The sequence below is a fragment of the Chiloscyllium plagiosum genome, chromosome 37 (genome assembly GCF_004010195.1).
Source record: "Chiloscyllium plagiosum isolate BGI_BamShark_2017 chromosome 37, ASM401019v2, whole genome shotgun sequence".
Taxonomy (NCBI): domain Eukaryota; kingdom Metazoa; phylum Chordata; class Chondrichthyes; order Orectolobiformes; family Hemiscylliidae; genus Chiloscyllium; species Chiloscyllium plagiosum.
This window is the reverse complement of record NC_057746.1, coordinates 27,156,247-27,174,014: the sequence shown is the minus strand read 5'-3', so window position 1 is coordinate 27,174,014 and position 17,768 is coordinate 27,156,247. Positions and strand designations below refer to the sequence as shown.

The 17,768-nt window shown below is 43.7% G+C and overlaps 1 protein-coding gene across 1 annotated transcript in view; it reads left to right on the top strand.

The window, feature by feature from the left end:
* The window catches only part of LOC122541532 (histone-lysine N-methyltransferase EHMT2-like), an 87,505-nt gene that overhangs the window by 33,437 nt on the left and 36,300 nt on the right, over positions 1-17,768 (top strand). Inside the window, exons 14-21 of the mRNA XM_043678360.1 lie at positions 656-694; positions 5,719-5,835; positions 7,195-7,340; positions 9,256-9,399; positions 10,763-10,989; positions 11,746-11,928; positions 12,980-13,062; positions 16,702-16,808. Of these exons, the coding sequence (XP_043534295.1) occupies positions 656-694; positions 5,719-5,835; positions 7,195-7,340; positions 9,256-9,399; positions 10,763-10,989; positions 11,746-11,928; positions 12,980-13,062; positions 16,702-16,808 (1,046 nt within the window). The remainder of the gene's footprint in view (positions 1-655; positions 695-5,718; positions 5,836-7,194; positions 7,341-9,255; positions 9,400-10,762; positions 10,990-11,745; positions 11,929-12,979; positions 13,063-16,701; positions 16,809-17,768) is intronic.

Genomic DNA, 17,768 nt, shown 5'->3' with positions numbered 1-17,768 from the left:
CTCTCTCTCTCTCTCTCTCCCCCTCTCTCTCTCTCCCCCTCTTGTTCTTTTCTCATATGGTGGGGGTTTTGCCAAGGCATCTTGCTCCTGGGATGCTGTCAATGTTCACTCAGCAAGTCAGAATTGCTGTGTGGCAGCATGCACTTTTGCACGCCTAGTTATTGATGGTGAACTGCGCATTGTTACACCCGAGAACTTTGGAAACTGATGGGGAGTGTGCACTTTTACACCTCTACATGGACTGATGACTGTAGCTCTCTCAATCTTTAAATCACATGGCTGACCAGGAGTCTCTCCTACTGTCACTACCTGTCATTGTCGTGTGCCGGAAGGATTTGCAGGTTGATACTTGACCTTTTTTGGCTGCACCTTCCTTAGCCAAAGGGACGGGACTGTAGAGTTTCTGGTTTAGAGGCAGGTATCCTGTGAGCAACATGAGATTCTCACCTGCCAATGATGCGTGAATATCAGCAGAGGGCAGCAGATTAAACCTTTGCTTGGCTGGTTGCCATTCAGTGGAGTTCCACCCAGCCCTAGTAATGCAAATTTTATCATTATTACACACTACCTGTGTCATACACACCATTGTGCAGCTATCAGTTCATCATCTCTCTGCCCGTTTCATTCATTGATTTCCTCTCTCTGTTAATTCCAGTGAGGCAGACAACAGCCGATTTCACAAAACTGAAAGAAGGTATGGAAGACGGTTGTTTTGTGCTATTTGTTTGACCTCCACTTTTTTGTCAGTTAGTTGTGGTTGCATTGCAATCCAGGTATCACAGGAAGGAAGAGAGTAAACAGTTTAATCGTGAAGGGGGTGATGTGATCAAAAAGATTATGACTATGAATAATCAGGGTGTTACTAACTTTCTTTTAAAACCAGGAACAAATCTGTTTAAGGAAGTTGTCTGTAATTTGTTGGGAGGTGATGGGTCTCAAAACTGAGGCTGTGGGAAGAACAATAAAGACAGTGAGGTTCTCCTATGGTCCCGATGCTACAACAAAAGCAGATGTCCAGTCGGGCTGGAGAAGCCTTCTATTCCATGTGGGCAACCACTTGCCAAACACAGCTGTGATTAGATCGATCTGAAACTTACCGGTTGACCTACCCTCTAGAAGGGAAGAGTAGATGATTTGGAAAGGTTATAATCCCATCGATCTTGTTGGTATCTTGGCATTTTCTGTCTGATGCCACCATGGGTGCACTTTACCCATGTGGGACCATCACCATCTCAAGGTACAACTAGAAATGAACAACATCTTCACCCACATCCACATAATTGAAAGAATGATGGATTGCTGCCTGATAGGGAATGAAACTCCTTCCACCCTTGCCCAGACACAGTCATTGAAAGTTACGACATTCTGCACATGCCTCACCTAAGTTTGAATGTCACTCCCCAGAGAGCGAATCCAACTCTGTACTTAACCTGAATGGCAGTTTTTTAATCTACTTTTCATTATTCTTGTGACACTGGAGTAGGACTTAGATTTATCAAAAAGTGGAGTCTCCTTGAATCACTGATGAAAGTACTTGTACACCTAGTCAATGCTGCCTCTGGTGCAACAACAATATAGGAATATAGGCAGATAAAGAGTTGGGTTTCTCTGGTTCACCTTCTTCTACAGTAGGGAGTTCTTGTTGAAACAATGGTAATTATTAGGCCGCTTTTGGAATACTGTGATCAGTTTTGGATTTCTTATCTAAGGAAAGATATACTCACATTGGAGGCAGACTGGAGAAGGTTCACACTAGGCTGATATTGAGCTTGGAGAGTTCTTCTTATGAGGAGAGGTGCATCTGTTGGGCCTGAACTCGTTGGAGCTCCGAAGAAAGTGAAACATACAAGATTCTTGATGGGGTGGATGCGATAGAAGAATGTAGGACCAGAGGGCATAAATTCAGAATAAAGGGTGGCACATTTCAGACAGACGCGAGAAGGGGTTTCTTCTGAGGGTTGTGAATCTCTACAATTCTTTCCCGGAGACAGCTGTGGAGACTGGGTCGTTAAGTGAGATGGACTGAGATGGACTTTTTTTTATTATTAGGCTAGATGGCCTACTTCTGCTCCTACATCTTATGGGTTTATGGTCTTATCCTGGTAGAGATGGAATAATAGAATTGCTGATTAATTGCAGTAATCAGTCTCTTCATCAACGAGTCTCCAACTGGCCAAGGCGAGAAATGAGGAAAGCCTCCGTGATGGAGTGCTTTGGGAAATGTCGTTGCTAAGTCATCTGTTCCTGCCAAACTATTCATGCTTGGCATAATGTCACTCTTCTAATCAGCCCTGTACTATGGTAAATGTTGTTGGCATATGTCCAAGCTGTTTTATGTGGGTCCTCTTGGGACCGAAGAGTCCGATCTGGGTTCGATGAGGATGTCCCCAGGACTGGCAAGTCGTCATAGATGTTGGTATTTAGGGAATCTCCATTTGCACTTCCTCTTAGCCGCCTCTGATGTACAACTAGAACAGATGGTCATCAAAAACACTGCCGCACTTTCCCAAGAGAGGTGGTCTGTAATGCTGAAGGTTGTAAGGCTCTATGTTTATGCTTCAATGGAATGTGGACATTGTGGACAAAGCCATTATTTGATGCCCATCTATAATTGCCCTTGAACTGAGTGGCTTGTCGGGCCACAATGGAGGACAGTGAAGAGGGGAGCGCATTGCTGTGGTTTAGGGCTCGCATGCCAGGCTAGACCCAGTAAGGACAGAAGACTTCCTCCTTGTGACATACATTAGTGAACCAGGTGGATTTTTACGTAGATGTATGATATTTGTCATACTTTCTGTTTCTGGGACTATATTTTATGTTCCAGATCTATCAATTGAATTTGAATTTAATTCATACCAGGTGTTTCTTTTATCATTTGTGTTGGCCAATTTGATATTGTTTGCCGTAAAGCAATTTTCCATAAGGAAGACTGAAATGTTGTTTTCTAAAAGAACTCCTATTTGTGTGTGTGTGTATGTATGTATGGACGTGGACATCTGGTGAGAATGACAGTGTCCTTTCCTGCCCAGCCATCTGATAGCCCAGTTTTGTCCACACCTAACATCTGAGTGTAGAGCACTCAAATAAAAGTAAAATACTGAGAGATCAGGCATAAAAAGAGGTGTTTGAGGAACTACGATCAGCAGAGAGAATCAAGAGATAACATTCTGAGTCCAACATGGCTCTTCACAGGTTTCAATGTCATTTGTTCTTTTGTTCATTTTAGTCCTAATACTGCCTGGTGCTGTGCTGAGTTTTGAAGCCTTGTCTCCAGACCCGAGGCTGTTCATAACCATCTACACTGAAGGTGGTCTGTCTTCTTGAATCGCCGGAGTCCAGGAGTCGATGCTCTCACAAGAATCGATCACTGATCATGAAAAATATGAAAGCATTGCAGCAGTTACCTCAGTCTCATGATCTGTCAACATGAAAATGTTTTCATTACTACCCATTCAAGAATCTCTACTTACAATATTAGGACGGGAGTAACCATCTACCTCTGATTCCTGCACAAGCTTGTAATTGACAGACTTAGAAGATTGTTACAAAAGAATCAATACATTTGGCTACAGTAGTTTTGTTGCCTGTGCTGATAATCCACAGAGTGCAATTAAATCCCACTCTGGCATTTGGAGATTTTGAATCTCTGAAAATAAAAATCTGGAGTCAGTAAAAGTTGGATTAATTGTCATGGGTTGCTGGTTAAAGAAGGAAGAGCAAACTGAGTGGGCAAAGGATTCAACAAGTGGCAAAGAGCTCAGGAAACATGACTGAGGGGTTTCCAGATTGTGGGATCAAGACGAGAGTGAGGGAAGCCAGGCCAAGGTCTCGTAACGCAGCTGTGAGTCTCACAGAAGGGTTTTGAATCTGGCTAGTTTGGAAAGTGTTTGGATGGAAAGTTTTGACCAAATTGATGTTTGCTTTGGGGGTGGATGAGGCCATTCAGCCCTTTGAACCAGTTCTGCCACTCAGTGAAGTCAGGCACCTCTCTCACTTTGATCGCATCAGCTTCATATCCCTTCATATTCTTGTTGTTTAAAGATATCACACTTGTAAATTTAAAATGATTATTTCAGTTCTACTGCCAATTCTGAAAGAAAAAGAGACTCTATTTGTTTTTAAATGAAAAAGTGTTTCCTAACTTCGCTGCTGAATGACCTGACTCTGATTTAATGTTATTTTCCTTTGCTCTCTACACTCCCTCAACCGTAGTTCTAATTTCTTTCCGTCTGCCTAATCAATACCCTAAAAGCCTCAATCACGTTACCCATTTAACAATCTGTATTTCTGGGGAATATATGCCCTTATTTTGTCTGACCTGTCTTTGTAAACCTTGGAGCCTTGGGCAGTATTTGTGGAGTACAGTTATGATCGATAGAGTATGGTGCCATAGTGATTACATTATTCTTCTAATAATCCAAGGACACTGGTTTACTGATCTAGGATCATGAGTTTGAAATTCAGCTTATTAATCAAATTTGGAATGAAAACGGTGATGGATGAATGCTAATTAATAAGTCTACAAACCCTACTGGATCACGTTCAGCTTCGGGGATAGGAGGGAAATCTGTCATCCTTCCTTGGTACACCTTTTGTGACACTACCCTCTGAAGAAAGTTATTCCATTATGTTCAAAGAGACATCTCACCATCATCATCTTGCGGGCCATGAGGGATAGGCAGTGAATTCTGGTCTTGCATGTCATGCCCATACCCCATGAATGACTTTTTTTTAAAATTGTAATTTGATTTCTAGATTGATCAGGACAGTAACTTGAGACGGAGTGAGTGAGGCAGTCATAGAGTCATGCAACACAGAAACAGGCCCTTCAGCCCAACTCATTCATTTTGACCAGATTTCCCAACTAAACTAATCCCATATCCATCTAAACCTTGCCTATTCATGTACCTGTCCAATTCTCTTCTAAATGTTATAACCTTTATCTGCATCTACCACTTCTTTTGGCAGTTCATTCCATAAACACAGCGCCCTCTTTCGGAAAAAAAAGTGCCCCTGAGGTCCATTTTAAATCTTTCCCCTCTCACATTAAGCTTATGCCCTGTATTTTTGAACTCCCCTCTTCTAGAGGAGACTTTGCTATTCATCTTATCTGTGCCCCTCATGATTTTATAAGCCTGTATAAGATCATCCATCAACCGCCTACCCTCCAGGGAAAAACTCCCAGCCTATCCAGCCATCTCTTAAAACTCAAACCCTTCAGTCCGGGTAACGTCCTTGTCAGTCTTTTCTGCACCTTTTCCAATTTAATAGCATCCTTTCTATAGCACAGTGACCAAAACTGTACACAGTACTCCAAAGGTGGCCTGACCAACGTCCTGTTTTCGTGACTGGATTACAACAGAAAACCTGGACAAAACATGAAAAACTACAGTGGTAACTTCAGAACCCATAGTGCAGTGTTAGATGTCAGGGCCTGTTGGCATTGTTGGATCTTGACAACCTTTTCTACAATGCCTCATGACATAACCATTTTTATGTATACAACCAGATCTTCAACGTTACCATTGATATTTCCCTTCATGCCTGAAGCCCTTGTGGCAAACCAGCCTCCAAGGCTGCTGAACTCCATTGAATCTGGTTCATGCCCTAAACAGTAGCTGCGTCCACGAAGCTGTAGGCCTTGGAGGAGGCTAAGGTACACCATATTTATCTTGGTTTGAAGACCGTCTGCTCTATTTCTTTTGTATTTTGGCGCAGTGATGAATTCTTCAGGAGGAGGTGGAGTGGGGAACCAGGCACAGAGCGAGTATACAGAAGTCCCACTGGGGTCTCTGGAGCTTCCCAATGAGGGCAGCCTTTCCCCACAGCCAACAGGTAGGTGTCCAGTTCATGTTCTGCTTTGCTTCAGTGGGCAGCTTGGTCTGCTTTAGAATGTGTTGATAAGGTGGGGGGGAGGGGGGAGAAAGGGAAGAGAAAAGCCGATTTGCACTGACCTTTGACCTTCATGGCCAAAACCCCCATCCGCCAATTGGGAATTGGCCTTGGAATATGGGTGAAAATTATGTTTACAGGTTAAAGCAGAATACTCCGTAACAGTGACATTCACATCACACAAGTGTCAGGTGCTCGTCACCTTCAACAAGAGAGAATTTAGTGAATGTCCCTTGACATTCAGTGACATTGTCATCACTGATTTCTCCCACTATCAGCATCCCAACACTTACCATTGACCAGGAACTAAACTGAATTAACTGTATTAGTGCTTTAACCGCATGAGCAAGTGAGAGGTTAGGAATCCTGTTGTAAATAAGTCATCTTCTAAATCCCCAGAGCCTGTCTACCATCTGTAACAAGGCACAACTCAGGATAGAATACTTCCCATTTGCCTGGATAGGTCCAGCTCCAGTGGCACTCATGACATTTGACACCATTTAGGAAAAGCAGCCTGCTTGATTGGCACCTCATCCACATAAGTTCAATCCCTTCTCTACTGAGCCTCAGCAGCAGTGCGCTATTTCATCACCACTACCATCGAGAAGAATAAGGGCAGCAGATACATGAGAACACCACCACATGGAAGTTCACCGCCAAGCAGCTAACTCACTTGAAAATATAGCACTGTTGCTTCAGCATCAATGGGTCAAACTTTGACCTCCCTCCCTAAGATCTAGCTAAGCACATGGACTACAGCGTTTCAAGAAGGCAGCTCACCATCACCTTCTCGAGAGCATCTAGTGTTGCGCCATAAACACTGGCCCAGACAGCGGTACACATCCCATAAATGAATTTGTTCATAAATTGAGGATTCCGGAATCCAAGTTTCCATACAGCTGCTTAGTTAACCTGTTCCCTTGTCCTGTTTCTGTTGTTTTGCTGTTGTTACATTCCGTAAATGAGCTTTATTCTCAGGCCAAACAAAGCTGAATCAGAAGATAAAGTGAAGAATGACTGACTGTCATAAAGGAGAATCATTTCCTTTCTTTTCTCTTCCTATACCTTATGCTCCCAATTTCGCTGCCCTATTAGAAGTCAGACAGTCTGTTCCTCCCCAAACCCTCAGCTCCGCCCTCTTGTCTCATTATCACAACCACCAATGCCACCAGCCCCATCTCCTCAGGCACAACCTCCACCCATCTCTGCTTCCTCTGTCTCTCCAGATGCTTTTCCTTTGTCTGTTGTAATTAAACCCCTTTTCAATAGGGCCTGGTTAAACTCTCCACATCACTCCTCCAGGGGTGTCCAATGATGCCAGCTCCATGGAAACGGATCGGTTTGAGGAGCTGCCGCTGTGCAGCTGCCGAATGGAGGCCCCAAAGATTGACCGCATCACTGAGCTCTCCAACAACAAGTGCATGGCGACTGAGAGCACCGATGGACAGGTAAGAGAGATGGGTGTGCCCTGCCACAGGCTGACCACTCTGCAGACTGGTGACAGGAAAACCTAACGTTATCATCCATCCTTTATAACCAAATTTAACTCATCCCCAAGAGGTTTCCCACTGGCATTCAATTAGCAAGCAGTTGTGAAAAGGTAGAGTGGATCATATAAGGGGAAAAAAGGGAGATGTACTTTTAAAAGCACAGGGCAGGGCTAGAATGCTAATCAGTTCTTTGTATCATGTTTGTAGGATGCTGATGAAATACAAGTGTGGGATGATGGGTGGAATGAAGATTGATAAGAATGTACCACAATGTGTTTCGAATGGATAAATTCTGGTTTGGTTACTTGCGTCTCAGGTTGCTATAGGAACTAGAGGGGCTGGTTATGCCTGAAGGGCTGACCGTAATCTTCAAATCTTCCCTCGATTCTAAGAGAGAGGCAAGAGGATTAGAAATTGCCAAATATGATACCATTATTCACAAAAGGGTGTGAGAACTTCCTTAGCAATTGATTTGGGTTGTAAACACCATGATCAGGGAACAAACAAATCAACAGGTATTTGAAAAGATTTGAGTTAGTGAAGGAGGGTTTTGTTAAAGGTTTGATTTAATATAATTGAATCTTTGGATGAAGTCACAAGAAGATTGATGATGGGAAAGCAATGGATGTTGTCTCTATGGCTATAAGAAACCGTACAGCAAAGTACCACATCAGCAAATGCAATGTTATCACTTTCTACAAAGGGAATGGAATGTAAAAGTCGATGATTTTCTACAGTTGTGACAGGGTGGTGGAGAGACCGTAACTGAAGTACTGTGTACGGTTTTCATCCCCTGATTTAAGAAGAGGTGTTAATTCATTCAAAGCAACTCAACGAATGTTCACTCCACTCATACCTGGTTTGGGAGAGGTATCTTTTGAGGAGAGATTGGACAAGCGGGGCCTTGTATCCATTGTACTTTAGAAGAATAAGAGATGATTTTAGTGGAAACCATAAGATCATGGGAAGACTTGACAAGGTGGATCCTGAAAGTGTGTTTCTGTTTGTGAGAGAGACTGGAACTAGGGGGCACGGTTTCAAATAAGGCATCTCCCAGTTAAAATGAGGATGAAGGGAATATTTTACTCAGAAGTTTGAGTGTCTTTCGAACTGTCTTCCTGAGAGTACAGTGCAGGCAGGGACATTGAGCATTTTTACATCGTAGACAGAGATGTATGGTGTGCAAGAGAGGTAAAGATTATCGGCAGAGGTCATGTGGAATTATGGCCACAGTCAGGTCAGACATAATATTGGTGAATGGCGGAACAGGTTGAAGGGGGCCAGAGGCTGCCTTCTCCCCCTTTTGTGTGTTCTTCTGTAATCGAATTAAGGTTAAACAAATTAAGGCTCATGGAATTGGTGGATTGGCTGTTTTTTTAAAAAAAAATATACAGAAAACAGTGAGTCATGAGAAATAGTTATTTGAACAGATTGGAGATGGTCAACATGTTCCCTGAGGGTCAGTGCTCGGAACACTGCTATTTCCTAATGCTATACTATATATTTGACTTGGATTCTGAAATGCAGAGTAAAATTTCAAAATTTTTGAATGATACCCAGCTTGTCAGTCTGGGCAATAGAAAAATCCGGTTATTAATAAACATGGTAAAGGCCCCAAAAGATCCTTAAGGGCACCATTAGTCACATCCTGCCGTTGCAAGTATCTATTTCTCATTCCTACTTTGTGTCCTTCTACTCAACCAGTTTCCAAACCGGTCTTCGATTCCACGAGCTTCGACTTTAGTTGACGCGATCTTGGGAGGGATTTTATCGAATGCCTCTTAATATGGGGAATGGCTGTATTTGATGATTGACTACTTATAACAGGGAATGGCAAGGTTTACAGTTTGCTGTTTGTTTTCTGTCTTCCCAGCTGAGTGGCTGCAGTAACAGCATCACCAAATGTGAGACAATGAGACCGTCCAGTCGAGTGCCGCTGATGGTCCTGTGTGAAGTGCACAGGGCTCGAATGGTGAAACACCATTGCTGCCCCGGCTGTGGCTACTTCTGTACAGCGGTAAGTCCAGAAAAGTGAGCTAGGGGAAATAAACATTGGTGTCTTGAAAATAGTCCACATTACTGAAGAATTAGTGCTGAAGGACTTAAAAAAACATTAAAGGTGGATAAATCTCCAAGACCTGATCAAGTGTATCCCAGAATATTGTGGGAAGTCAGGGAAGAAATTGCGGGGGCCCCTCAGCAGAGATCATTTCTCATTGATAGCCACGGATGAGGTGCAGGATGACCTTTATATATTTTGTGCTTTTATTTAAGAAAATCCGTCCGGCGAAGCCTGGGAACTATAATCCTGTGAGTTTGACATCAGTTACGGCTAAGTTGTTGGAGGGTATTCTGAGGGACAGGATTTACATGCATTTGGAGAGGCAAGGACTGACTAGGGATAGTCAGCATGGCCTTGAGTGAGAAACCAAGTCTCTCAAACTTGATTGAGTTTTTGAGGACGTAACCAGAAAGATTGAGGGCAGAGTGGTAGACTTTGTCGACATGGACTAATTAGTCACTTTAGATCACATGCATTTCAGCATACAAAATTGACTTGAGGGTGGTGGTGGAGGGTTTTTTGGACTGGATGCCTGTCACCAGCAGTGTTCCACAGGGATCAGTGCTGGGTCCACTTTTGTTTGTAATTTTGATGAACAATTTGTTTGGGAATTCAAGAGGCATTGTTAGTCAGTTTGTGGAACAGCAATCTGGCGGTACAGTCGACAGTGAAGAAGGTTATCTAAGATTACAAAGCAATTTGAGATTTTGGAGAAGATTTGTAACACAGGTTGTGGATCAAGTTGTAAAGTTTGCTCTACAACCTGAGCTACAAACACCAGTTCAGTGAGCAAATTTACAACCTAATTACAGAGGGATCTTGACCAGTTAGGCCAATGGGCTGAGAAGTGGCAAATGCAGTTTAATTTGGATAAATGTAAAGTATTGCATTTTGGTAAAACAAACAAGGGCAGGACTAGTACAGTTAGTAGTAGGGCCGTGGATAGTATTGCTAAACCTGGGCGTTCTGGAACATAGTTCTTTGAAAGTTGCATCACAGATAGACCGGGTAGAATTCAGAATTGGTGCAATGTGCTACTTCATTCTTCCCTTTTACCTTAAATTGAAGAGACAGTCCCAAACATAACATCCTTATGAACCTCAAACTTGCAACATCTTTGCATGTCTGAAATCCAGTTACTACGCACTGATTGTTTTGTTCGACTGTGGTGAGGAGCGTTTTTTTTTAGATGTGCCATTAAGATTTATTTTTCCTGCATCTCGATTTATCTACGACCTCCCATTATACTCTCTGTGAACGGTCGCCAGTGCTATTTGCGTGGCGCGTGTGTGTGAGGCTTATTTTGGGCCATTTACAGGGATCGTTTCTGGAGTGTCACCCGGACTTCAGGATCACTCACCGTTTTCACAAGAGCTGCGTTTCCCAACTGAATGGGATGATCTTCTGCCCACATTGTGGGGAGGATGCCTCTGAAGCACAGGAGATCACAGTGGCTAAAGCAGACACATCCAGCATGGTACCGGTGCCAGCACCTCCCAGCCAGGAGCACCTGATGAACGGCAGAGCCGACACCACACACGCTAGGTGAGCAAGAGCAGGATTATTGGATGCGGAGCTCTGAATGTATAGGGGGAGTCACAATCACACTAACGCACACCAAATGCTGTTCGTCAATCACCTCCAGATCCCCTGACATTTTACCATATCATAACCTGAGGTCAGCCAAAACTCCATACGTGCAGCAAGTCCCATTCTACAATGGCTCCCTAGTCCACCAATGTATTTGTTTGAATTTTCTTTCAGGTTTGTTTCCAAGCCCCTCTTTGACTTCCCTCGTCCCTGTCTCTGTAACATCCTTCAGCTCAACAACCGCCCGAAACATCTGTGCTCCATCAATCCCAGTGTTCGTTTTCTCTCTCTCTCTCTCTCTCTCTCTCTCTCTCTCTCTCTGTGTCTATCTGTGTGTCTCTCTCTCTCTTCCCTTCACCCCGTCTATTCTCTCTTTTTTTTTTCTTTCTCTCTCTGTCACTTCCCCATCCCATCTGTTTTCTCTCAAGCCTGCTCCTTATCACTTGAATCACGTTTTTGGTTTCTGTTAATTGTCTCCTTGTGTGGCTCACCAAAGTACGTCAGGGCACTTTACTCAGTTAAATGAAGATTGCTTTGATATATATTAAGCTGAGGTATGATTGGAATTACTTTAGGTGTTTCTGTAGCTGGACTGAAACACTGCGTAGTATTGGAGTCAGACTCTGCTGAGCCCTTGCTCTGGACTGGGAGTGGCTGAAGTTACAACTTCCCCATTGAAAGCCTCTGTAATGCCCTATTTTTCCTCTGAAGTGCTCGAATGAGTGGGAACGGAGAAGCAAAGAAATCGAGCTTGGAGCCCCCAGCAGACAGTATTGACAGCTCGGGCCCATCAATTGTCCTGCCGTCCGGAAAAACACTGTCGGCTGTTGGACTTCCACCTGGACCTGGCAGAGAGGCTCTGGAGAAAGGGTTGGTTCTCCAACAAGCTGAGAGGTGAGTGGGAACTCTTCGGCAGCGTACTTGCACTCTTTGAAAGCTGAGGTGTCTGACTATGCGCACGCTGATGTATCTTTCTGATCCAAAGGTAACAAAGTTTAGAAAAGAAAGAAGCTTTTGTATTTCTCTTAAGAAGCTCCTATTTCTGACCATGAGTACGTGTGGACTGTTGTAGTGACTGTGCAACACCTGTCAGTGCTTCACCTGCTGGTGCTGTACCACAACTGAAGCTGCTGTATCACAACTGCCAGTGCCATACCTGAGCTGCTAGTGCTCCAGTGCCAATGCTTTACCTATGTCCTTCAGTGCTGTACTTGGGCTGATGGTGCCACATTTGCCAGTGCTGGACTGAGGTGTTCCTGAGCTGTCGGTACTGTACCTGAGCTGGTGGTGTCACACTTGCTGGTGCTGTGCTTAAATTGCATCTGAACTACCGATGCCATAACTACCTGGTGCAATATTATGTGTTACCAATGCACTGTGTAGCTGGTGTTTGCATTCTACATGGCAACTCAACCTTCAGCAAACCCTCCTTTTCCTTTCATTCATGTGGTCTTCTCTATCTTTCCCTCAGTTACATCTGTGGTAGTGACTTCCGCATCCAAACCACTGGGTAAAGAAGTTTCTTCTGAATTCTCTATTGAACTTCATTGAGATTTCTGGCTCTAGTTTTTGCTTCAAGTGGAGCACCTTCATCTGTCCTTAGGAATCTTTTTATCACATTAAAGAGATTGAATAGGTCACCATCTGGTTTCTCCCCTGTAACTGTGAAACAATATCCCAATCCAGCCTTGACTGAGGCGGACTGTCACAGCCCAGATTTCCCTCCAGCTCCATCTGACATTGCCTTCACTTGCTCATCATTGGTCAATCCACATTGACGGGGCAAAGGGAGTCCGATGCAGGTTTGAGACTTTTCATGCAGGTTGAAGATCTCACCACAAGTCTTTGACTGGATGGTGTCATCATACTCTGTTGTGCAATATCGATGTTGTTTGTGTGACTGGATTTTATGTGGAGCGACCAATCTGACTGTCTTCCCTCACAGGCGGAAGAAACTGCGATTTCACCCACGACAGCTATACCTCTGGGCCAAGCAGGGTGAACTGCAGAAAGTGCTGCTCATGCTGCGTAAGTGCATTTGGCCTTTTACATCCCTTTTGTCTTGTTTACCTTGTAGGTAAGCAGTGTCTATTGTGACAGAATTTTGAAAGATTGAAATTCTTTTGTAAGAGTAGGTGAGGGCTTGCAGTTAAGTATAGCAGGAGCATATGCACTCTGATAGAGTCGCAGAATATGCAATGCACAGGAGACCAGCTGGCCCATCTTGCTGGCTGCTGTCTCCTTGGGGAAAGTGTTCTTTCCTTTTTCTGTTGGTGTTGCTGGCAAGGCATTCGTTGACTGTGTTTAATCATCCATGGAAGCAATTTAGAGTCGACCAAGTTGCTGTGGGTGTGGAGTCACACGCAGGTCAGATCAGTGAAGGATGGCAGAATCCTTTCACAGAAGGGTATGCATGAACCTGATAATAATACTTGGTATTTCACAGTCGCCATTACTGAGACTCATCTTTGACTTACCATTTTATTTTATAAACAATTGAATTTATTAATTTATTTAAGTAGTCATTTGGTGGTACAGAACTTGAATATTGCTAAAAAGGCACAGTTTTGACCAACATTTTTGACTGGCACTTATCAGAATATTTGCAAGAATGACAATGCAAGAAGAACAACTTTATATCCTGTGTGTAAAGGGAGTGCTATCAACCATCATTTCACAATATCCATGACAAAGTCTCTAGCAAATAGAGACCACTTGCCAACCAGTTAACTCTTTTCTCATAAACTGTAAAGCATTGCTTTCCTATTGTTGGCACTCTGATGAAGGCCATGGCGAGTGGAAGATGAAAACAGTTAACAAGATATGTTTTTATTTGGAGAAAGGTCAATCTAATTTAGATTCCACCAGTTGCCATGGTGGAATTTGAAACCTGGGCCACTGGATTATCAGTCCATTGCTACATCACAAATGCATTTAGCTGCTCTGAATTTTTTCATGCACTCCATAAATTTCTTGTCTCAAACATTTGTCCAGTTTCCTTTACTGAATTATGATAGAGGAATGAAGGAAGTGTACAAGGAAACTTAAGAAACCATTTAGAAGGCCAAACAGGGGCATTAAAAAGGACTTCCAAACAGGATTAGGGAGAATTCTAAGATACTTTATAAATACGTTAAACAGAAGAGGTTAACCAGGAAATGAGTAGGGCCCATTAAGGACCAAGGGAGCAACCTATATGTGAAGCCACAGGATATTGGAAGGGTGTTGAAAGAATGCTTCTCTTCAGTTTTCACTCTGGAAAAGGACAACTTAGATACAGAATTCAGGAAAAGGGACTGTGAGGAATTTGTACTGTTTGACATAGAAAACGGGGCGGTATTGGACACTCTCTGTTGGGCTTACAAACCGACATATCCCATGGCCCAGGTTATTGCAGGAGGCGAGGCAGGAAATTGCTCAATATTAATTCTTTTCTGGCCATGAGGTAGTACCAGAGCACTGGAGGATTGCCAATATGGTTCAACTTTTAAGAGGGATGGTAACAATGAACCAGGAAATTTCAGACCAGTGAGACTCGCGTTAGCAGTAAGGAAAGTATCAGAGAAAATTCTGAAGGAACAATTTAACACCTACTTGGAAAAGCATGGGTTAATTAGGGATGGTCAGCATGGCTTTGTCAGAGGGATGTCGCACCTAACAGATCTGTTCGAATTTTTTTGAAAATGTGATCATGTGGATGCGGTTGATGCAGTTTATATGGATTTTAGAAAAGCTTTTGGCAAGGTCCCACATGGGGCACTGAGAAGGTTAAAGCACACGGAATTGAGGGAAATTTGGCAAGATGTATCAGAAACTGGCTTAGTAATGGGGCACAAAGGGTAGTGGTAGAAGGCTGTTTGAGTGACTGGAGGCCGGTGTCGGGCTGTGTACCACACTGATCAGTACTGGGACTCTTGCTGTTATACGTGTAAATGATATCAGTGAAAATGTAGGGGGGAATGTTCAGCAGATTTGCAGATGACACCATGATTAGAAGGGAAAAGTGAGGTCTGCAGATGCTGGAGATCAGAGATGGAAATGGGCTAATGCCCGAAACGTCGATTCTCCTGTTCCCTAGATGCTGCCTGACCTGCTGCGCTTTTCCAGCAACACATTTCCAACCATGATTAGAAGACTGATCAATAACAAATAACATGATTGTAGCTAATAAGAAGATATAGGTGGATTGTCAGATGGACAGACCAATGGCAGATGGTATTAAGCCCTGGTAAGTGTGAGGTGATGTACTTTGGGAGAAGAATCAAGAGAAGGATGCATTTAATGAATCGTAGGACCCTGCGTATCTTAAAGGAACAGAGAGATCTTGGGGCAATTATTCACAGATCCCTGAAGTCAGCAGAATACGTGAATAGGAGACATATGGGACACTTGCTTTCATCAGTCTTGACATAGAGTGTAAGAGCAAGGATATAATGTTGGAGTTGTACAGAGCGTTGGTCAGGCCACAACTGGAGTTCTGTATGTGGATCTGGTCATCTCACTGCAGGAAGAATGGGATAGCATTAGAGGAATATAGAGAATGTTCAGCAGGATGTTGCCTGGGAATCAGAAATTAAGTTAAGGAGAGACCAGATCAGCTTGGATTGTTTTCTAGAGAACAGAGAAGACTGAGCCGGGGCATGATTGAGATGTGTAAGATTGAGGGACATGGACAGGGGAAATAGAGAGCAGCTGCTCCCCTTAGTTGAGGGTCAGTCAGGATAGGGCATGGCTTTTAGGGTAAGGGGCAGGAGGTTCTGAGGGGATTCAGGAAAAACCTAGACTCTAGGTGGTGGGAATCTGGAATGCACTGCCTGGGAAGGTAATGGAGGCCAGAAACCTTTTATAACCATTTAAAAATGTTTGGATGAGCACTTCAAATATCATAGCATTCAGAGATATGGGGCAAGTGCAGGAAATTGGGATTAACACACTTTTAGTGGTAGTTATATTGGCGCAGACTCTGGTAGAATCTTTGAATCTGCTTCTGCTGCCCTTTTAGGTAGAACATACCAGATTGCCACAACTTATCACGTTTCCTCATCTTGTCTCCGATTCAGTTGTTGATGGTCTTAAACCTGTGTCCTTTGGTTACCTCCTGCTGCTCCAGAAACTATTTCTCTTCCCAAAACAGTTTGTAGATTTGAAAGCCTCGATTAAATCAGCCTAGAACCTGCTCTGGCCAAAGAAGAAGACATCTCCAAAACGCAATAGGCAGACAGATGCACATGTACACAGAAGCGCACAAGCACGCAGACAGACATACTCACAGCTAGACACATAAAAGCTCTAACCTGGGCTGAACAGGTGAAATGTCCTACTGTCGTGGCCATCGGTTTTGAATTCACATGGCAAGTGGGAGCTCAGTTGTGTAACTGAGGCCTGTAGTGAGAGACATTTCCCCAGTAAAGGCCCAGATCCACGAGGTTGGGTGGAGGAAATACTGGCTGCTAAAGGTCCCATCGAAAGATTCCCACTGGTGCTCATTTTTTTAAAAATGCCTTGGGTATTCTGTGTCGCAATGTGACAAGTGGAAAAGGGCTGAGGTGGTAGGCGAATGTTGGGAAGATGAAATGTCATTGCAGTTGGGGGTGCAGATGATGTTGTTACATCTTGTTGTCTCACCATTAGTTTTTAATCTTTGTTTTTTTTAATGCCTCTTCCCAGTGGACGACCACGATCCTAACTTCCAGACAGACCAGCAGAGCAGACGCATGCCACTCCATGCAGCCGCCCAGAAGGGTTACCTGGAGATCTGCCACATCCTGCTGCAGGTGAGAGAACGCTAACGGTTTGCATGTCAAATGTGAGCGCACACAAAGACAGGAGTTCTGACAGGGTTGTAGTTGTGCTTTGGAGTGTGTTGAGGGTGTGCTGGCTATGTCAGATACTGGTCTGATGTCTCTTGATAGGCGGACTGCTACTGCTCACAGAGAACGTGATTTAGGAAGTTTTATTTAATGTATTTTGAAACAAATGAATAAAAGTATGCAAGTGTGTTCAGGTGGCTCCCACACGCAGCAATATACCATTTACCTCCAGAGGCTTACTCGATTCACGCCATGCAGTTGAACATGGCTGATCTCTGGTTTCAGCTCTGCTTTCGCACTCTATATCTCTTGATTCCCAGTTAGACCAAAAATACATCTATCCTAACTGTAAACATACTTCATGGAAGTGCATCTGCAACTATTGAGTTTGAGAATTCACAACTCTTTAAGTGAATTCTCTTTATTGCAGTCTTAGACGACTGACCAACCGTTGTCCCTAGTTGTCTGCTCAGATCCTGTGTGAACCAGCTGGCGGTAATGTTTGCATACATCTTTAACCCCTCCTTACCACCTGCTTCAAGAAGACCACTATCACCCTGGTGCCAAAGAAAATACAGGCAACATGCCTTAATGATTACTGCCCGGTGGCTTTGACATCTATCATTATAGAGTTTCAGACATTAGTAATGCCACACATCAGGGTGGTTAAAAACAATGATTGCAGATGCTGGAAACCAGATTCTGGATTAATGGTGCTGGAAGAGCACAGCAGTTCAGGCAGCATCCGAGGAGCAGCGAAATCTACGTTTCGGGCAAAAGCCCTTCATCAGGAATAAAGGCAGAGCGCCTGAAGCGTGGAGAGATAAGCTAGAGGAGGGTGGGGGTGGGGAGTAAGTAGCATAGAGTACAATAGGTACCTCACCCTAGTTCCAAATTTCCTGCTCAGCACTGTCCCCATGACTT